We start from the raw sequence: 22,755 nt of genomic DNA on the forward strand, positions 1-22,755 counted from the left end.
ACACACTCTGAATACACCAGTTAAAGGTAAGTCTTCGAGACAAAACAGCAGGCATTAGTTCTAGCACTGGCCAGCTGTGTTTGGTGTCACAGCAGATGTGAACCTCTCACCTTGGGAACCAAGACAAGCAGCAGAATGTTATGGTTCCAAACACATTAGCTGGAGCCATGGTTTCATCACTTAACGGAGACCATGGGGGAGCAGTTTAACCTTAGTGTCCACTCCAGCATAACTGAACCTACCTCACAGGGTGGCAGGATGACACGACTTCATCTTTATAAAGTGCCCATGAAAACACTTTTGCAAACATCATAAACAGAAAATTATGACAGTGACATCAGACCCAACTGACCCCATCATGCTTCTAACCTCTAAACTCTCCTTGTTCAGTCCTGGGCATAGGGCAAACTAGCTTTGGGAAGGATTTTCATGTACACAGTTTAAACAGCCCTTCCCAAAAGGCTAAACCTTCTTGTAAAACAAATGAAAGGCCACCAGCTACCAAGTCAGGATAGGATCTAGAATTCTTACCAGCCATTATTCTGGAGATCATAAGATTTACAACTTCCCCAGTTATTCTTGTGGACCTAAGACCTGCCTTTTGAGATTGTCTTTTCAGGTTTTTCAGTTTTAAAAACCAGATGGCACCCCTGGACCTGCCAACCAGTTCTGTGCCCCCCACACAGGAACTGACTCAGCAGCAGAGAACAGCTTCGAATCCCCACGATTTTACCCACCAAATTATCCTTAAAAACTCTGATCCCCGAGAGACTGATTTGAGTAATAATAAAACTCCCGTCGCCCGCACAGCCAGCTCTGCATGAGTTGTCTTGATAAACTGGCTCTGTCTAGGTGGTGGGCAAACCCATTGGGTGGTTACACTCAGGACACAGAGCTTTACATCTGTAAAAACAAAGCTTTTCCTCTACTCCAAACGTGGAGATTTTCCACATCAAGCAGTTCAGTTATCTGTCGACACTAACTGGGGGTCTTACATTTCAATTCTGACATTACTTGGGAGTTAGTGCAGACCCTACAGGTTAAGGGCTCAGCCCACAAGACTCCCCCACTACAGATACCAATTGGAAGTAGTGGGTCTCCAGGTCACCCACACTTCTGACTTGGCTACAGATTGGCCTACAGCCCCTTTCCTTAAGTTTGGTAACTTGCACAGAACTCAGGGAAACAATTCATAACTAGCCTATCATAAAGGAAACAACTTAGGATAGGGTCAGGGTGGGGGTGGCACAGAGCTCCCATCCCTCGAGGGAGTGACACCCTCCCAGCATCTCCGTTTGTTCACAACCCAGAAGCTTTCTGAAACCCATCATTCAGGGTTTTTACAGCGGCTTCATTACAGATCCAGGATTGATTAAATAATTGGCTGTTGTCAATCTCCAGCCTCTCCTTTCCCCAGAGGTCGGGGGTGGGGCTGAAGTTCCAACCCTCTAATCACATGGTTGCCTCTGGCAACCACCCCCCATTCTCCAAAAGTCACTTCATTAGCACAAACTCAGGTAAGGCTGACAGAACAGTGAATAACAAAAGACGTTCCTCTCACCCCTATCCCTCAGGAAATTCTAAGGGTTTTAGAAGCTTTGTGTCAGGAACGGGGAAGACCAAACACATATTTCTTACTATCTCACAATATCACAAGGTGTTTAATATAAACTTAATAAAACGGCTGCTTAGTTTCATGCTCAAAGTCACAAAAGTAGTCAGTGGAGGGGTAGGAAGGGGCGGTCCGACTCCAGCTGCTATGGGTTAGTGACTTCCATAGCAAATGCAGAAAAATGTTACAAGTCCAGATGCTCTTCAACTTACAACAGGGTTATGTACCGACAAACTCATCATAAGTTGAAAACATAAGTCAAAAATGCATTTAATACACATAACCTACAAACATCATAACTTAACCTAGGCTACCTTAAACATGCTCAGAACCCGAAAGCCCACACGTGAGGAAATCATCTAACACAAAGCCTATTGTATAATAAAGTGTTGACTACCTTTTTTTTTCTTCTCAGAGTCTCGCTCTGTCACCCAGGCTGGAGTTCAGTGGCGTGATCTCGGCTCACTGCAACCTCCGTCTCCCCCAAGCGATTCTTCTACCTCAGCCTCCTGAGTAGCTGGGATTTACAGGCACACACCACCACAACCTAGCTAATTTTTGTATTTTTAGTAGAGATGACATTTCATGATCTTGGCTAGGCTGGTCTTGAACTCCTGACCTGGTGATCCACCCGCCTCAGCCTCCCAAACTGCTGGGATTACAGGCATGAGCCACGGCACCCAGCCTATCTTATGTAATTTATTGAATACTGTCATGAAAGTGAGAAAACAGAATGTATAGGTACTTAAAGTATGAATGTGTATCACTTTCCTACCATCATAAAGTCAAAAAATTTTAAGTTGGCTGGGCGCGATGGCTCATGCCTGTAATCCCAGCACTTTGGGAGGCCAAGGTGCGTGGATCACTTGAGGTCAGGAGTTTGAGATCAGCCTGGCCAACGTGGTGAACCCTGTCTCTACTAAAAATACAAAATATTAGCTGGGCATCGTGGCAGGTGCCTGTAGTCCCAGCTACTTGGGAGGCTGAGGCAATCAGTTCAAGGAGAATCGCTTGAACCCAGGAGGCAGAGGTAGCAGTGAGCTGAGATAGCGCCACTGCACTCTAACCTGGGTGACAGAGCAAGACTGTCTCAAAAAGAAAAACAAAACAAAATTAAGTCAAATCGCAATGAGAGATTCCTCCTGGAAGATTCTAAAAAGAAGACTTTCTAGACAAAACCAAAAATGCGTGGGAGAAAAGGACAGAAGGTGCAATGTGAGGTGTGTAAACTGCTGTAACAGCCATTTTAATTGGGCCTCGTGTATGCACAACTTGCGTATATGCTACCCAGACCTAGTTCAAGTTACTTCTAAAAGCAGTAACTCATTCACAAAACCTTGAAGACCACGGCAAACAAGAATAGAATGTTACCCTGAGGTTCCACACTTACTCTATAAATGCTATATTGACTCAAAACACTTTTAAAACTTACTTGCAGTTGTCCTCAGAACGGATTTTGAGAGAATTAGATTGCACTCGACAGTCACTTCCTGTTGAAGACGCACAGACAAACGCATTACCTACCTTACGCACGGCAGCCTGGGCTCCAGATGATGCCCTTTGTTCATTTCCAAAAATGTAATCCATCGAAGGATGAGTACTCACCCCCACAGAGGACATTCTAAAGAATGTGCCACAGGCATGCTTGCTAAAATCAGCTCCTTCACCTTACAGACATCTGTTTCACACAGAGAGAAAGAAATGCTGCTTAGCTTCCCCGTCAGCTAAAATCATGGGAGAAACATTCCAATCTCCAGCCTACTTTGCCAATAAAATATTGCAACCTTTATTTAAAACAAAACACAACTTGGCAAACCTTGTGAGAAGACAGGCAGAGAGCAGTCCCTTTCAAGGGCCTCATTTATTTACATCAAGTTTAACACTGTTAGCAGTTCACAGTCAGACAACAGAGTGAGAGAATTAAATTAGAAAAACAAACAACCGAAAATATATTACATTAACAATTAAGAACAAATACCTGACAACACCGGTAGTGTGACCCACGACTGATGTGTTTTTAGTTAAATCCCACATTGTCTCACTATGTCCCCTTAGCAATGCACACAGTGCCCGATGCTCTAAACCTCACCCTCTGTGCACCACACACACACCTGCAGGGCGGGACCTTTGGCATAAATGTTACATGAGTTTTAAATAATCTGAATACATGTTTTAGGACAAAGTTCTGTCAACCACCATGAAATGTTTAAACTTATTTTTACTAAGAGAGCACAAAACTGGCGTTTGTCCACTGATGGTCATTAGAGAATCAGACAGCAGGGAAGGAAAAGTGCAGGGTCTGGGAGGAGATGGGGGCTCCTAGTATGCGTCAACAAACAGCTAAGTCAGCCTGCTCACAGTCAACACACCAACACGCCACTGCTGTTCACCCAAGGAACGATCTGAGCGATTCCTTTTACTTACTCCTCCTCTCTTAATGGGCATGACAGCAGAGCAGGTGTGCTTATGGACACAAACGCACACCAGCTACACAGATCTGGGATGCGAGGGCTTTCAAACACATACCCTAAAGAATCGTAAGAGGAGTATTTCATTGTTCCTTTCTAGTTTCTGAATACTGACAACCGGCCTAATCAAGGTGATTTCTCAAGATCTCAAGAAATTCCTCTCATCACATAATGGAGTACAACTGGTGACAGTGAAAAACTGCTGTCAAAATGGAGGAGAGCTGGTTGGTCTGGCCCTCATCTACCAGAAGCATCTCTGTCTTCTAGCCTTCTTGCCACTCACAATACCTGAGGTGTACTGTTGATGACCCTAAAGCATTCCTACTCCTGCAACACCTCCTGAAACAATAAATTTGCATATTCTTTTTGTGTTGTAATTGCTGAAAATTAAGTATACATATACATGAAAATTTAAGTCCCATTCTCCAACTAAAGTTTATGGTACCTAATGACAAGATTTGAAACTCCTGCTCTGAGACTCAGAAGCAAATCTAAGCAAGTTCCAACTATACCAACTCCCTATATTTCCTTTCATAAAGCCTGCTAACACTGGACAGTTTGGTTCCAGCGTGTCCTAAAGGGCTTGTGAGCATGCTCGGAGCCCCCAAGTTCTGAGGGTTCAGCTCAGTAACCTGGAGTGACAGGTAGGAAATCTGCTCATGTGAGTACAAAGATGAACAAAGAATCTCCCAGAACAGATACAGACATGTATCACAATTCTACTCCAGACATGGTGTGGTCTGAGGAGAGTGCTCAGCCTGGCCTTTCCCTTTCAACATGCCAGCTGCTCCCTCTGAGAGAACACGGCTTTGCTACTGTGCTCTGGCTAAAAGGTAAGATTTTTCTAGGAGAGGTAAACAATTTCAAAGCTATAGATGTACATGAGGATGAAGAAGTAAGTGCACTTGGAGGGAAGGGCTCAGCGAGACCCCGCCAGGGGGGCTTGAGAAACGCAGCAATTGCCAAGTGAGCACTCTCAGAAAACCATTTCAAGCGGGGGATTCTCAAAGATGGGTGCTCTGGGCCACTGCCACCCAAGCAGCTCATGTCTACCCATTCTAGTTCGATAATCATGCAAAATCAACCCAGCTGATAAGTCCTTTCCTCTGTAAGACTCATGAAACCCGTCTTTGAAGGCACAAATCTCCAAGAGTGGCCTCTTAGTTTCTGCCATTCCAAGTCAGCTTTGAATCACGACCTGCCACAGGCCTCCTTACCTGGGAAGAAGTATGGGATCTCCTTATCCTGATCCCACAGAGTGAAGCCTTCCCTAATTTCCTGTCCTTTGGATCTAGAATATTGAGTCAGAAATGAAGGTATCATCTTGGTTTTGTTTTTTTGACGAGCCTCGCTCCGCCACCTAGACTGGAGTCCAGTGGCGTGATCTCAGTTCACTGCAACCTCCGCCTCCTGGATTCAAGCAATTCTTCTGCCGCAGCCTTGGGAGTAGCTGGGATTACAGGCATATACCACAACGCCAGTATAATTTTTATGATTTTAGTAGAGACAGGGTTTCACTGACCTCAAGTGATCTGCCCGTCTTGGTCTCCCCAAAGTGCTAGGATTACAGGTATGAGCCACCGTGCCTGGCCAAAAGGTATCGTCTTGTACATACTCAACATATAATACATACCTCAGAGAGGTGGCATGAAAAGCAGAAACTCATCCTTCTGGACATTGCAGTAAACTTCCCAAAAGACAGGCTGGAGCTAAGAGTTATGGGGGCGAGTGCTCCGGAGAAGGATGCAGCTCATCCCACAGCCCTGAATCCACCCGTGCTTCCCAGTAATGAAGGAGCATAGGGAATTGCAGTGAAGGTCACGTGAACTACAGTTGTGCTGAACAGAACAAGTAACAGTATCACTACTGGCTTGCTGGAAAAAAAAAAAAAAAGCAAGCCTTGCATTAGATTTCTTTAAGTCTAATAGTTGGAAAACCCGAACTCCATCCAAATGATATAGATATCTAGACTGTTAAGAGTGGGAGAGGTTTCAGAAGTTCTCACGTACTCCTACGGATCCCACACTGAAGCAGGCATTTACAAAGGAAGTGAGCTACTACTGGCTTGATGTGAGCTAAGAGATACAAACCTCTGAAGCCTATCAATCCTTAAATCCAGAGACTCACCTACACAAAGAGGATTGGTCATAGCAGATGCTTAGGGCACAGAGATGAATCCCAAGTCCAGGTGGAACAATTTAATGCAAGACGATGAAACTCAAAAGTCAAGAACAAAAATAGAGATAACCCCGTCAACCCAATATGAACTCCTGGTAGGGGCACAGCCTGATAATAACAATGACATCAGTAGCAAAATGGAAGGGAGCAGGAGAGGTCACAATGAAATGTAGCTGTAAGTGGCCACCAATGCAATTTATTCTCAAGTATTTTATACTCTAATAGGTGAATTAAATTCAGTTACTCTTTTGTAGAAAAGGAAAAAGAGAGATGGCAAATGTCGATGTCATTTATAAACTGGTAGGAAATCCTAGAAAAGTTAATTCCCAAAGTGCATGGTTTTATGGCCATCCACCTCCTGCTGTAAACTTAACGAAACTATGCAGAACATAGGTTAAAAAAGACACTGTCAATGTCAACAGACAAGTCTGCTCCCACCACACTTAGGATAAACGGCCAAGCGTACAGTGGACAAACGGACAGATGCTGGAGTACGAGGGCCTCATCTTTCTTGAGTCAAGGTCCCTGGAAGAGCTTCTGTATTCTAGAGTGAGTACACATTCTTACTTTTTAAAGATTGCAGTTAAACCAAAAAATTGGTCCCGAGTTTCAGCTCTGAACTACAGCTTTAACAAAACACTTGCTATACCTGCTCATAGTCGTTAAGCAGTTTCCTGTGTCTAAATGTGATAAATGACAGAGGTGATACTCGTGTGCCTGCACTTCCAGGTCCCCCACAGGGTCCATCCACATTGAATCAACTGTCTTATCTTTTAAACAGACAATACTACAACCTTATATTACAGTTGATATTTTCTCAAAGTGCTCTCATATACATTATCTCACAGTCATTAAAATAATGTGAACAATAAAGTTTTTTTGTTTTTTTTTTTAAGAAAAAGGAATGTAGGACTAACTAGGTTTTTTAAAAACGCAGGTTGGTATTTCTTTACTACAAAGTGCACATTGCTGTGTTGCTGAGGTCTGTCTAAAAGAATGACCCCATATAAGTTTTTAAATGACTGAGTTCTACCGAATGCTTGCTTTGCTCATGTTCCCATTACTTCATATTCAAGCCCCCTTAAGGTCAAAGTGTCAGGAGCATGTGCTTTAGAAAGTGTGCAGCACCACACAGGCTGATTGTCTGTCGAGCCACTTTTTGGCAGTGTCTCACATGGCAGCAGGTATGGTGGAAACACCCCAGGACCATAAAGTCAGGAGACCTGAATTCTAGCCTTGGCTCTGCCACTAATTAACTGTTCTGAGACAATGGGCAAGTAACTTAACCATCTTCTGCTAGTTTCTTACTCTATAAGGGTTGGGGTACTGATAGTTTTGAGATAGCACTAGGTGTTTGAAACACCTGGAGAAATTACTGGTGAATACACTGACCGAGACCCCAGCCCACTGGGAATTCTGATCTGGAGTGGGGCTTAACCATCAGTTTGTGTTTTTTTTAACCCTAGGGGATTCTGCTGTGCATCCCTAGACTAGGTGTTAATAGTAGTAGTTTAACATTAGAGAGTGTGCTCATTGTGTGCCAGGCACTTGAGCTAAGTATCTTACAAACATCATCTCATTTAATCCTTACAACCCTGAGGTAGTTACTATTATCCCTGTTTTACAATGAGGAAACTGAGGCTCCCAAGGTTACATGACTTGCCTTTTAGACTGGCATTAGAACCTAAACACGAAACCACTATCTATATTGCATCCTTTAAACTCAAAATCTCCATGACTTTAAATAAAAATGGGCAGTGCCTTAGCAAAGTCAGCATGCTTTATTACCTGGGGACTATTTTACTAGCCAACTTTCAGTTGAATCCTAAGAAGCTTTCTAATTTAAATTCTGAAATGCTGCTGGTAAAGGGTCTCCACTGTAATGACCTCTATGTACAGAGGTCATCTAGAAAACACTGAATAAATTTCTTGCGGCCAAATTTTTAAGACTAATCTCTGAAAATCATGATGGAAATCTACAGGAAAAAATATACATTTAAATTTTACACAAAGCCTTTTAAGGAAATACTTTATGTAAAGCACAACCAAGACGTAGTCAACACAAATCACTGCATTTTAAAGTAGGAAATCTAAAGTGAAATCACGTGATCTGTACACGAAAGGAATCAAGCAGTTGCAGCAAAGGCATGCATCCAGACACACAGCATAACAACCACTTTAGAAAACTGTCAACGCCTTGTACGAGGCCTTTCCTCTTTGCTTTTAGGGTAGTTAAAATTAAACTACACTTTTAATTTCTAGAAGCAGTTTTCTCTGCTTTGGACTCAAACCTTTTAATTTACATAAGGGTTTGTGTTTAAGCTGGTCCTTTTCAAGTAGAAAAAGGAAAACCATAAATTATGCTTGTATAGTAAGTTGACAGTGCCTCTTCAACCTGAACCTTGAGCCCTCAACCCCTGAAGTTACATAGTTCAAGCATCATGTGGACGGGATGTGCTCCAAAAGTCAATGCCACCCTTGACAGTGTGGAGAAAAATCAATTCCATTTATAAATTGTGCACCCACTGCAGGCAAGACAGAGCTAGGTGCTGCCCCTGAGTAAGACACAGCCCCACCCCCTACCCTTAAGATTGCTGTTGGGAGAGAAAACCAGGGAGCCTAAATATACTCAGCAGTGTTTCTCCAAGGCTTATTTCCAGAACTCTCAAGGGAAAAACAGAGCCCCTGCTTAAAAAACAAACAAATACAAATCCCCTGAAAAACAATTATAATCCCTTAACTGCATCCCATGACAGGGATAAACCTAAAAAGCAGCATAATAATATTCTAAAGTTTCAGCTTTCCCATCCTTGACCTTAAAAGGCTAACTGCTAAAACGAGTTCGTCAAGTTTATGGACAAGCATGATAAGCAAGAGTGGCAGGAAAGAAGGTGGGAGAAGGACTGCTGGTTTTTCACATCTGAGTTCTCTTCCAACCACCACGAGGAGATGAACCCGATCACTAGCTGCCTGGGCTGCAGCTGCAGGTGACATGCTGCCAGGATCACCCAGCACCTGCCAGGAATGCCCTGCACTGCTCATCTCCTCTAAACCTCCTCTTAACCTGGGCCTTTCTAATGAAAACTCAGTTTTGTTCTTGGTCAAAGATGCCAAACTCTATTCAAAACCGTTTCCCCCTTACTATTCTTAGCCCAATTAATATACTCTCAGCAATTCTTAACTTCATGAATATTTTCTACTCTGCAAATAAGAGGATGAAAAACCATTCAGCATAACAACATTGCACTAAAAGAGCTTTCCAGAGAGGCTCTCAAAGGGATAGCTGTACACTTATTTGCAACACTCTTGAGAACATGTACTATTACCTTAATTAACAGATTAAGAGATGGGGCTGTGGTGTGACAGTGTACCAATGACAGAGCCAGGAAGAAAACTGCTCAATGTTGAATTCCTATCTTCCTAAGCTACTATTCCTTTGAGAGAATAAAATAAAAATACAGGTGTACTGGGCTCTCTTTGGGGAGGATGGGGGAAGTATTCATAAAGCTTTAAAAAAGAGAATGAAGCAGTAATTGAAATTAGACTCAATACCAAGAACATTAATAATACCTAACTCATTAGATTCACTTCCACGCCATCTTAATTAGCTTCCACAACTATAACTAAGTAGGGAAGGAAAAGGCCTATTTTTCAAGGGCAAAACATATTTAAGGATTAAGTCATTAGGTTTCCAGGGTCTAACTGGTGCTCCCTGAAAAGGACTACTCCTTCAATTATGCATTCTTAAAATAGAAGTGAAATGACAAAATAAATAAAGAATATTCCAAATAAGATCTGTACAACTAAGCACAATGATTGGACGGGGAGTAGGGAGGAATATCTTTGAGAAGAAAAGCATGTGAGAATAATGTGGGGAATTACTCACTTCAAATCCATAGAGAGGAGAATGTGGTTCCCTCTTCTCTACCTAGATTGGGTTTACGGTGGTAAGTGAGGGGAAAGGTACAGAGAAATAGCCATTAGCACCAGCTTTTCCTTTCAGTCACAGGCCACCGGGTTTCAAGAAAAGACCATCTCCCTGCTATTTTAGTTGATAAAGAAAAATACACAGCTGCTCAAGTCCTTGGCCAGTATGTCAGTATGCAGGGGAACTGTATCAGAACAGGATTTATTCCCTTGTGAGAACCTGCAGGGACTACTATTTTCAAAATCGACATTGGTTAATGCTCCGAATGCTATCAGGAATAAAGGAAGACAGGCTGCCCAGCAAAAGACAAAGAACCACTGGGAGACCCCCGTACTCATGGTTTACAGACAGCCACCAACAAGCAGGAAGTCACTCCTAGTCCATTATGAAATAATATACCAGACTGGGAGAAGTGACTTCTGCTCATCTATACAAGATTTTATAGGAGAAGGTTTTCAATCTCCCTGACTCAACTTTCCAGCATTCTTTATTTCCTGCACCAACCAATACGCCAGCAGCAAACAGGACAGAGGCATTCAGATAGGGCCACGTTTCCCAGCTTTGTGCTGTAGCACTCTGATTTGCAGTTCTCATTACAGCAGCAATGGCCTTGTGAAAGCAAGCCTGGGGTGCTTCCAACAGCCTTGAACAAAAATTTCTCTTGGTACATTCCCAGCTTTCCTTTCTTCTGTCCTACCAAACTCATTAGATAAATTGGAGCATAATCGCCATGAGTATCTACCAGAGCCCCAGGTCCGGGCGCAGCTGCTGCGGTGTTGCTGAGAGCAGCCCTGCCTAGCACCTCCCAGCATTCCAGGTAGGGATGGGCTGCATTGCCTTCCTTATGGCATACATATGTTCCCTGATTTTCCAGTGCAGTTTCCAACCCTGTCTACTACTGCCTTGCCCCCACTTAATAATTTACCTCTCCTATACTTTTGTGGTTAGCTTCTTATTTTTGAGATGAAACTGTAAACGTGAGAACTCAGGGATCTGAGGTACTTCACATAAACACACTCAAGTATGAGTCATTTTTTGAAAACAAGAACACAGGAAAACAAGTCCCTTTTCCTCTCCCCTCAGAAATGTGTGCATTTTCCCACCAGGCTAACAGTGGCTACCTCTGTACCACATCACTGATTTCCTGTACACATGACAATAAGTTATTAAGGACAGGGTTTGCCCCGGGCACACCAGCAGCTGCTGAAGACACCTGTAGCTCCTGTAAGCTGAGTTCCAGTTTGCTCACAGCCTCTCGGAAGGCAAATTTGTTCCGAGTTTGAGGGATGCAGTCCACGTAGCCTGAGCAGTAGTCGAGCAGCTGGTGTCCAGTGTCTACCAGCTGGCTGTTGGGCACAGGTTCCGTGATTGCACTGGACAGTAGGTCAGCACATTCCAGCAGGGCCTCTTTGCTGATTTTGTCTGCTGAGATTTTCTCAGCGGCCTGTTTGGTTTTTCTCAGGGCCACTTTAGTACCTGCTGTGCCGTTGGCCATTTTGGCGGGTGAGATGGAAGATGTGGGCAGAGGCACTTGAGGTGGAGGCACCACTGGCCTCCCAGCTTTCCCACTGATGGGCACTGCGCCCGGAGCTGCCTTCTTTCCTCCTTCCTGTGTTTCTGACGTGGCCTGTCCTGCAGTCGGGGCAGTTGGCTCTTCTGTAGGGTCTGAACATAAGGACGAATGCTGCAGTAGTCTCATCACTGGTGGTGGGGGTGGGGCACACTTTGGTTTTACCCGTCGGGGTCGGTCCTTGTCTCCAGAGGATGTAACCTGATGCTCAGATAAGAGCTTGAATTTATTCCCCTGAGAGTCTGTGCCAATGAGCTGCACGTCAGCTGGAGTGTGTTTCAGAGTGGGTGAGATAAGGACTGGCACTTTGTGGTTATGAGTGGTTGGGAGGACAGGGGCAGCCTTGGCTGGAGAAGACCAGCTGGGCTGCTCTCCATCCTCTGGGACTCCAACCATCCCAAGTCGTGCCCCACCATTCTTCTCTTTGCCCTTGGGGGCAGCTGCCACTCCAGCCACTCCCACCCCTGGAGAGTCCTTCTCTGTAATGGCTAGATCCCCAGAGGGGGTTCTGAGAGGAAGAGCTGTGGCTCCTCTGGGCAGTAACTTGGCTTTTGGTCTCTCCCTGGTTGGAGCAGCACCTTCCTCTGATTTTTTTGGAAGCATGTCATTGGCCCTGTCCACATTCTCTTCTGGCTGAGAAGAGGTGGACACTGTCCTTTCCAGCTGGAGTTTGGACCTCTGGCAGTTCCTGGGAAGGGTCATTGCCATCCTATCCTGCTCTGGAAGCCCTGAGGACATGGAAGATGTAGAGTTTGACCTTGGAAAAGGCTTGGAAGTGTCATCACTGGCTGTGGGTTTACCTGCTCGTAAGCCCAGTGTCTTTTTGATTAAGCGTGGTGTAAAGAAGCCTGTGATGCCAGACCACCCACCCCCAGCAGTGCCACTGCCCCCACCCCCACCACCGTCGTCATTACACAGGTTCCTCTGTGCAAAGCTCCCCCCATAGCACTTGGGTGGCACCAGATTCGCCTCTTGCTGGGCAGGAGTGAAAGAGAACCCATCAGCATGCTGTAGAGAAGCAACAGATGAGAAGTTACCCGTGAGTTCGTATTTCTTATGGGGCTGATTCTCCATTTCTCGGAAGGAGCTGCTGCGTTTGGGGGGTGTGGGAGCATTTCTCTTTTTCATGAAGGAGCTGAAGAAGCCCCCTTTCCTATCCCTGGTGAAGCAGGTCTCTTTGGCATCTTCCAAGAGGCTACTGGGTGACTTGTCTCTTTGCTTTCGAGGCAGTGCTGGGGATCCACTGGAGGCCTGTGCACCTCTGATGAACCCTGATGAGAAACAGCCAATCAGTAACGTGAAAGACAAGAAGTGAATCTATTATAGTTGAGTTACCAAGGCTGCATTATAAGAGTTTTGCTAGCATTTATAAAATGTCAGGCATTGGCGGGACTCAGAGGCAAAAAATAAATACATTATTACTTCACAGTGACTAGTGTTCCAAATGTGATGTGGGTTACAAATGGGGGGAGATAACCTGCTGGTTATCACCTCAGCATTCATCCTTTCTTTAAAAACCACTGCACAACCCGTTCCCTTCTATCAGATTCAGCAATGTTTCTGACGGACCTGTAAAGATGACACCTACTTGGGAACCCAGGGTTAAGGAGATGAAACTGGAGGCAGAGTTGTATGATGGATGGATGGCTAGATCAGGACAACTAACATTGGCAATACGGAGCCAAGGACTTCATGGGTGAAAGAGACTCCATGCTTTCCTCAGCGAAGAGGGGCAGCAAGTGGACAGAAAAGTCTCATATCCCATGCTTCTTTCAACAAAGTAGTTTCTATGTAGATTCTAGCTGCCCAGGGACCCATACCTGGTGCTAAACTGGAAGCAGAGTTTTCTGTGGCATCATCCTGTGCCCCTTCAATGTTCTCCTTGTTCTCTGCCTGTTTCTTCAGTGTCCGAGTCTTGGAAGGAAGTATAGGTAGCCGGGGCAGGTATGGAACAACAGATGACGAGGAGGCAGCTCTCCCAAGCTCCTCAGCCACTTCTGTGAGGAAGACAAGGGGACTGATAAAAAGAACAATTTCATAACAGAGAAAGGGAGTGCTTTTCAGAAAAGGCACACAGCTGAGAAAGAACTGACAAGTAGAGAGTACTAAAATACATACACAGAATCACAAAATATGTACTCTTCTGTCAGTCTTCTTTTGCCCAGTATCATGTCTGAAGATTTGTCCATGCTGCTGCATGTGGCACGGGTTCTCATTGCTGTGTAGCTGCCGTTGTGTGAATATACCACAATTTACCTGTTCTCCTCTTGATAGATGTTTAGGTTGTTTCTAGCTTGGGGTTACTATGAATACATTGCTAGCATCATCCTGCTACGTGTCTTTTGATAGACAATGTTACGCACACCTGACTGGCACAAACACAGGAGAACTGCTGGATCACAAGGTATATGTGCATTCAGGTTTATCAGGTCCTGCCAACCTGTCCCTAAATGGCTATACTATTTTGCATGAAAGCTCTGGTTACTCTGCATGCTTGCTAAAATTTGATGTTATTATTTTTCATTTTTTTGGCTTGTTTTTCTTTTTTTGAGACAGAGTCTCACCCTGTCACCCAGACTGGAGTGCAATGGCTTGATCTCGACTTACTGCAACCTCTGCCTCCTGGGTTCAAACGATTCTCCTGCGTCAGCCTCCTGAGTAGCTGGGATTACAGGCACCCGCCACCATGTCGAGCTATTTTTTTTTATTTTTAGTAGAGATGGGGTTTCGCCATGTTGGCCAGGCTGATCTCAAACTCCTGACCTTGTGATCTACCGCCTCGGCCTCCCAAAGTGCTGGGATTAGGATTACAGGCATGAGGCTCCTCATGCCTGTAATCTCATGCTTCATATATATACATCTAAGAATATCATTTTAAATATTCAGCTATATGAATGTAATAATTTGCAGTCCACTAGATATTTAAGTTGTTCATAATTTCTCACTATTATAAACTACACTCTGATGCAATGTCCTTACAGTTAAATCTTTGTTTATATTCTTAATTATTTCCTTAAGATCTATTTCCAAAAATGTAATGTCTGAATATTGTTTTTACAACTTGGTTCTGCTTTGTAGATGTGGTTCAGGGAGTTAGAATTTTTTTTATACTTATTTTTTCCTTTTCTCTTTCCTACATCCTAATATTGATGCTTAAAGAGCTACCAGACTTACTAATGTTAAAGGGAGGATGAATAAATTTCTAATTAAAATATAATTTCCATTTTAAATATATGAGACACAAAGATGCACTGAAAATAGCAAAAAAGCAACACAGCAATAATGAAGGTCAAAAATTAATTCAGTATCATGAAACAGAGTCCCAAACTACAGAAGTTGATCATTTTTGAAATGTAATTACCATTATCATCACCATCACTACCCGGAACTAGTCACCAACAGTAAATTCTACAGATTCTCACCTTCAGAAATGCTGGAGTCATGGAACATGGTTTCAAAAGCTTGGTGTGTTTCAGCAAAAGAGGGCCTATCGGCAGGGCTCCACTTCCAGCCTATGTAACAGAAGAAGAAAATATTAAAAACTCCTTGTAGAAATTCAATATCCAGTGGTATGTCTAATAATGAGTTCCATGCCTCATGATGTGCACTTACTAGACACGTTACGGCATGTTCACAATGATAGCAACAGAGCCACTTCTCAGCTCTAGACTCAGAGGTATAACGAACCCACTTTTTTTTTTTTTTTTTTTTTTTTGAGATGGAGTTTTGCTTTTGAGCTCCAGGTTGGAGTGCAATGGAGATCTCGGCTCACTGCAACCTCTGCCTCCTGGGTTCAAGCAATTCTCCTTCCTCAGCCTCCCGAGTAGCTGGGATTACAGGCATGTGCCACAACACCTGGCTAATTTTTTGAATTTTCTCCGTTGGTCAGGCTGGTCTTGAACTCCAGACCTCAGGTGATCCACCCGCCTTGGCCTCCCAAAGTGCTGGGATTACAGGCTGAGCCACCGTGCCCGACCAATGAACTCACTTTCTAAATTCCTTTTTTCTTTTTCTTTGAGACAGGGTCTTGCTCTGTCACCCAGGCTGGAGTGCAGTGGCACAATCTCGGCTCACTTCATATGCTTATTGGGCATCTGGATATCCTCGTTTATTAAGTTAAAGTTAACCTTTAACTCCTTTCCATGTTGATATATCCAAGAAGGCCGGGCATGGTGGCTCACATCCATAATCCCAGCACTTTGGGAGGCCTAGGTTGACAGATCACATAAGGCCAGGAGTCTGAGACCAGCCTGGTCAACATGGCGAAACCCCATCTCTACTAAAAATACAAAAATTAGCTGGGCATGGTGGTGGGTGCCTGAAATCCCAGCTACTCAGGAGGCAAGCACAAGAATCACTTGAATCTGGTAGGTGGAGATTGCAGTGAGCCAAGATTGCACCACTGCACTCCAGCGTGGACCTCCTGTGTTCAAGCAATCCTCCTGCCTCAGCTCCCCAAGTTGCTGGGACTATGGGTGTACAACACCACACCCAGCTAATATTTGTATTTTTATAGACAGGATTTTGCCACATTGCTCAGGTTACTTTTGAACTCCTGAGCTCAAGCAATTGCCCACTTTGGCTTCCCAAACTGCTAGAATTACAAGTGTGAGGACCACACCTGGCCATGAACCCACTTTCTAAGGCTGGTGCTTCTATTTAATAGCCTCAGCTCCTATTCCTTCTACTAAAGGATGAGGAGAGAAGGGAAGATGGTTTAGAAAATGGCAAGTTTTCTTCCATTTGAAAATGGAAGAAGTAAAACCTGTCTTCAAACTCAGCCTGACCGTATAAATAATCAATTGTACATACTCAGTAATAAAAGGATATCAAAAAGGAGGAGCTCAGAGTTCACTTTTGACAAAGTACAACAGAGAACGTCAATGTTCAGTGAGAAAAGAACACAGACTTATGTTCAGACACAACTGCAATTCAGGCAGGGCACGGTGGCTCTCGCCTGTAATCCCAGCACTTTGGGAGACTGAGGCGGGTGGATCACTTGAGGCCAGGAGTTCAAGACCAGTCCAGCCAACATGGTGAAACCCTGTCTCTACTAAAAATACAAAGATTAAGCTGGGCGCGGTGGCTCACGCCTATAATCCCAGCACTTTGGGAGGCTAAGGTGGGCGAATCACTTCAGGTCAGGAGTTCGAGACCAGCCTGGCCAACATGGTGAAACCCCATCTCTACCAAAAATACAAAAATTAGCCATGTGTGGTGGCAGGCACATGTAATCCCAGCTACTTGGGAGGCTGAGGCAGGAGAATTGCTTGAACCTGGAGGGCGGAGGTTGCAGAGACTGCGACACTGCACTCCCTCCAGTCAGGGTGGCAACAACAACAATTAGCTGGGCATGGTGGAGTGTGGCTGTGGTTCCAGCTACTCAGGGGCTGAGGCAGGAGAATCACTTTAACCCAGGAGGTGGAGGTTGCAGTGAGTCAAAAATCACACCACTGTACCCCACCCTGAGCAACAAAGCAAGATTCTGTTTCAAAAACAACAAAAAACAAGGCAAACAAAAACAACAACTGCAATTTAATTCACTATTCACTTCCCTACTTTTTTATCTGCAAGCAATCAGATGCTTCTGTTTATCCAACACAGAGGTATTTGTACGCATTCTTCATAGTCTTTAGCGATCACTTTTATCTAGTTGAAAGCAGCCCTCCCCGTCTTAAGCTCTAAACTCAGTCTCTTATCTTATTAAATATGCAAATGTTTCTGAGAAACTGGGCCAATATTCGGGCCATAATAAAAACTATACTTGGGATTCCAGAAAGACTCAATGCTATGTGGTATGACAACTGGCTGATCAATGATAAACTCTTTAAATGTCATGAGGCTGGATTCAATCAAACAGCACTGAGGAGAAAAGTTTCTAATTTTGTTAACTATTCTGAACTGCTAGCTTATGCCTTCAAAATTAAAATATGCAAAAATACTCACACGCTCTCATAAGTTCATAAACTTTCGGGGGGCATCCCTCAGGCTGTTCCATTCGATATCCTTTTTCTAGTAAGTCATAGACCTGAGACAGGTCAATACCTGGATATGGTGACATTCCATAGGTAGCAATTTCCCACAACAGTACCCCAAAAGCTGCATAAGGAATTTAAAAAAGCACTTAGTGTTTCTCCTCTGTTATTTATTTTACATAATTAGATAATTCTCTTTCCAATTTTAGATAACATTCACACCCTGTTACAACAACATTAATATACAATATACTCTTTTATCAACTCTTACAGCATGGCTTGTCCTTCTAAAATATTTGCCACAGGCATATAATCTCAAGACAGTTTTATTTAAATTTCCCAATTTTTATTTAGATTTCCTTTACTACAGTGAGGGAAAATAAACTATGACCATTTAAGAAGTTGGGGCATAATCCAACTATTCTTAGAAAAGTCTTTGATATACAGTAGTCACCCCTTATCCATGGTTTCATTTTCCATAGTTTGTTACTCACAGTCAACCAAGGTCGAAAAATATTCAATAGAAAATTCCAGAAATAAACAATTTGAAAGTTTTAAACTGCATGCTGCTCCGAGTAGCATGATGAAATCTCAAGCCACGCTTCTCCATATCCACACCATAGATGCTACCCACCCCTTAGTCACTGAGAAAACCTCTCAGTTATCAGATCAAAAAAAGATGATCTATCCAGAGCTTGACCCTATCCTTGGTTTCAGGCATCCAAGCTGAGGGGTCTTAGAATGTATTCTCCAAGAGGATAAAGGGGAATCACTGTATTTAATAACAGTTTTAAACTCAGCTAAAATAAAAAGATTCATTTAAAATCAGATAAAATTCAGAGCAGAAAAAAATTTGATTTTGTCACAGTTATTTCAGTTTGAGATTTCTAGTAAAAAGTGACTTAAAATCTATGACTATTTTTATTAGCCCACAATCCAAATTTCCAGATCGTTCAGTCTACTAAGCTTCTACCAAGTCATATTACTTCTCAGAGCAGTAGAAACAGTATCAGTAAGGACCAATTCTAGATGAAACCTCATCACGCTTCCCTTGAAAAGAAAGCTCTGCGATACAGTACTTTGCAAATGAGTAATAAAACCTAATGTGAGGCTAGGTACAGAGGCTCACTCCTGTAATCCCAACACTTTGGGAGGCTGAGACAGGTGGATCATCTGAGGTCAGGAGTTCGAGACCAGCCTGGCCAACAAGGTGAAACTTCATCTCTACTATAATGACAAAAATTAGCCAGGCATGGTGGTGCATGCCTGTAGTCCCTGCTTCTTGGGAGGCTGAGGTAGGAGAATTGCTTGAACCTGGGAGATGGAGGTTGCAGTGAGCTGCGATTGTGCCACTGCACTCCAGCCTAGACAACAGAGCAAGAAAAGAAAAAAAAAAACTAATATGGAAATACAGTGCTATACAGAGAGAGGATCATCAGCACTCCAGTGCAGTGTGAAATCTAGACTGTGAGCGCTCTTGAAGGAATGGACTTCTTTTTTTTAAATTTTCTTCTTTATACTTTTTTTCTTTGAGACAGAGTCTCGCTCTATTGGCCAGGCTACAGTGCAGTGGTAACATCTTGGCTCACTGTAACCTCCACCTCCCAGGCTCAAGCAATTCTCCTGCCTCAGCCTTCAGCCTCCTGAGTAGCTGGAATTACAGGCGCGTACCAAGACATCTGGCTAATTTTTGTAGTTAGCAGAGATGGAGTTTCACCATGTTGTCCAGGCTGGTCTCAAACTCCTGACCTGAGACGGGGTTTCACCATGTTGACCAGGCTGGTTTCAAACTCCCAACCTCAAGTGATCTGCCCACCTCAGCCCAAAGCGCTGAAATTACAGGCGTAAGCCACCACGTCAGGCCTATACTTCTGTTTATGTGAAGTTCTTAGCACAATCCTCGCAGACAGGAGGTACTTAACAAATGCTTGCCGAATAACTGAAGAAGAATGGCAGGTAAAGGTAGAGGATACTGAACATCATAAAAAAGAGAAGCTCTAAAGAATCAAGGGCATTTATTAAAAAAATAAAATGATACAGAAAAAAGTCCCTTTCAACCTTACCCCAGACATCAGATTTAATTGAGAAGGTATTGTAGGCAAGACTCTCTGGTGCTGTCCACTTAATAGGAAATTTGGCTCCAGCATGAGCAGTGTAAGTGTCTCCAGTCATCAATCTACTTAAACCAAAGTCAGCCACTTTTACCACATGGTTTTCTCCCACTAGGCAGTTACGAGCTGCAAGATCTCTGTGGGAAAGAGAACCCTATATGTGATTCCATTCAGACAGTGAGGAAAATGGTCATCAACACTCTACTCTTGGTTCTTTGTGTTACAGGCAGACTTAACTAAGTGCTGACAAATATGGTAGTATTTTTTGATAATCACTAACATCTTGGAAAGCCACTGATGATATGTCACTGTAGAATACTCATCAAGAAGCAGAATAAAGTAGGCTTTATAATATGGGTTCCTATTTATAAATACATTGGGATAGGTGAGCAACAGATGCTTTTCTATAAGACTTTCAGTTATTTACTAAAGCAGAAAACTGTTTTAAAAATTCAGCCTCTAGGGCAGGTGTGGTAGCTCACGCCTGTAATCCTAGCACTTTGGGAGTTCATAGTGGGTCTATCTTCTGAGCTCAAGAGTTCAAGACCAGCCCAGGCAACAAGGCAAAACCCTGTCTCTACCAAAAAACAAAACAAACAACAACAAAAAAAACCATTTAGCCAACAGGGTGGCACATTCCTGTAGTCCCAGCTACTCAGGAGGCTGAGGTGGGAGGATAGCTTGAGCCCAGGAGGCAGAAGGTGTAGTAAACTAAGATCGAATCACTGCATTCCAGCCTGGGCGACTGAGCCAGACTATCTCAAGAAGGTTTAAAAAAAAAAAAAACACTAGATAGTGAAAAAGGATCTTGGCTACAGTGCTGGGCAAAATAAGAGAGCTCTCTGGCTGGGCGCAGTGGCTCATACCTGTAACCCCAGCACTTTGGGAGGTCAAGATGGGAGGATCACTTGAGGACAGAAGTTTGAGACTAGCCTGGTCAACCACAGCAAGACCCCATCGCTACTGTAATTTTGTTTTTTTAATTTATTTTTAATTTTTTAATTTTTTGAGACAGAGTCTTGCTGTGTCGCCCAGGCTGGAGTGCAATGGCGCTATCTTGGCTCACTGCAACGTCTGCCTTAGGGGTTCAAGTAATTCTCCTGCTCCAGCTTCCTGAGTAGCTGGGATTACAGGCACATGCCACCATGTCCAGTTAATTTTTTGTATTTTTAGTAGAGGCAGGGTTGCGCCATGTTGGTCAGGGTGGTCTCAAACTCCTGACCTTGTGATTTGCCCGCCTCAGCCTGCTGAAGAGCTGGGATTACAGGCGTGAGCCACCACGCCCAGCCAATTTTTTTTTGTTTTTTAAAATAGAGTTCTCAGTTTTGAGACTAGCAAAGGCCCCTTATTAATACTTTAATCAGAGTATAGTAGGTTTACAAGTTAGAAGTGATGTAATAATGGGCACTGTGAAATACAGAATTACTTTCTTGAATCATCTGAAATTTTCTGGGAAGGTTCCCACATTCTTCCTTTTAACTGCACGTCAAGCAGGATGGCTTCATGGTTAGTCACAGGCAAGTTTTACAAACCTATGGATAAAATTCTTCTTCTCTAAGTACTCCATTGCAGAAGAAATCTGAGTGGCCATGTAGAGCAGCACAACTGCTGTCACCTCTTCTCGGTTGCATTCTCGGAGATAATCCAGCAAATTGCCGTATGGCATGTATTCAGTCACAATGTAAAATGGTGGCTCCAAAGTACACACACCTAGAAGTTGAAGAACAGTGCTTGTTTTATTAACATACATTCCAACACTCCAAACCACTTTGGTCCTGAACAATTTGACAATTTTTCAGTTCTAGTTAAGGGCAGTCTTTCCCTTCTTACCACCACATTCTCTGAAATTAATATAGCAAAAATTAAGAAGCTGGTTCAAAAAGGGAGTCCTTGCCTCCAGTCCTAGCTCTCTGGGAATTCATAGCATCTGAGCATGTGTCTGAGCAAAAGCAATGTTACTTGTATTAATTCTGTAAGGAGCCAAGAAAACCAACATTTCTAGAGTTTTGCGCATGGCCTGTGATTCTCCTCCTCAACTGCAGGCTAACAATACTTATTTAAAAGTAATAGCAATTGTGCACATGCCGAAGACTATGTGGGCCCCGCCTGTAATACTGCTTTGTAAAAAGATTTTCATTGCTTGTGTCGTCAAGGATTTCACTGATATATGGCGGATTCCTTATTAAAAAACCAAGAGGCCAGGTGCAGTGGCTCACCCATGTAATCCCAGCACTTTGGGAGGCTGAGGCAGGCAGATCACTTGAGACCAACAGTTCAAAACTTGCCTGGCCAACACAGCAAAATCCTGTCTCTACTAAAAACACAAAAATTAGCTGGGCATGGTGATGCATGCTGAGGCACAAGAATTGCTTGAACCTGGGAGGCAGAGGTTGCAGTGAGCCAGGATCATGCCACTGCACTCCAGCTGGGGAGACAGAGAGAGACTATGTATTAAAAAAAAAACAGGCCGGGAGCAGTGGCTCACGTCTATAGTCCCAGCACTTTGGGAGGCCGAGGTGGGCAGATCATGAGGTAAGGAGACCGAGACCATCCTGGCCAACATGGTGAAACCCCGTCTCTACTAAAATACAAAAAATTAGCCAGGTATGGTGGTGCACACCTGTACTCCCAGCTACTTGTAAGTCTGAGGCAGGGGAATTGCTTGAACCTAGGAGGTGGAGGTTGCAGTGAGCCGAGATTCCGCCACTGTACTCCAGCCTGGGGACAGAGCAAGACTTCATCTCAAAACAATAACCACCCCCACCCCCAAACAAAAGCAGAAACAAAAACCTGGCCCTATTTTTAAGAAGTAAAGAGGCTTAGTGAAAGACTTCTTTGTGACCTGAATGGTGAATTTGCTTATTATCAACAGTCCTTTGTTTAATGCCTCTTTATTTTGCAAAAACATTTCAT

General features: G+C 43.6%; 1 protein-coding gene across 7 annotated transcripts in view; it reads right to left on the reverse strand.

Annotated features, from left to right (window-relative positions):
* Window positions 1–3,454: 3,454 nt before the first annotated feature.
* The window catches only part of ABL2 (ABL proto-oncogene 2, non-receptor tyrosine kinase), a 127,717-nt gene continuing 108,416 nt past the window's right edge, over window positions 3,455–22,755 (reverse strand). For 4 of the 7 annotated variants that reach the window (XM_064370925.1, XM_064370923.1, XM_064370926.1 and 1 more), the window contains 7 exons: window positions 21,375–21,552; window positions 19,795–19,979; window positions 17,703–17,855; window positions 15,179–15,268; window positions 13,577–13,753; window positions 12,794–13,027; window positions 3,455–12,484 (listed from right to left, as the gene is read on the reverse strand). In XM_064370925.1, coding sequence (XP_064226995.1) covers window positions 11,304–12,484; window positions 12,794–13,027; window positions 13,577–13,753; window positions 15,179–15,268; window positions 17,703–17,855; window positions 19,795–19,979; window positions 21,375–21,552 — 2,198 coding nt within the window. In that variant the 3' untranslated portion in view covers window positions 3,455–11,303. Of the gene's footprint in view, window positions 13,028–13,576; window positions 13,754–15,178; window positions 15,269–17,702; window positions 17,856–19,794; window positions 19,980–21,374; window positions 21,553–22,755 lie in introns of all 7 variants that reach the window. The other 3 variants (XM_064370922.1, XM_064370920.1, XM_064370921.1) reach the window with 1 other exon arrangement.

The sequence above is a fragment of the Aotus nancymaae genome, unplaced genomic scaffold (assembly GCF_030222135.1).
Source record: "Aotus nancymaae isolate 86718 unplaced genomic scaffold, 86718_ANA_hifiasm-v0.15.2.pri h1tg000108l, whole genome shotgun sequence".
NCBI classification, from domain to species: Eukaryota; Metazoa; Chordata; class Mammalia; order Primates; family Aotidae; genus Aotus; species Aotus nancymaae.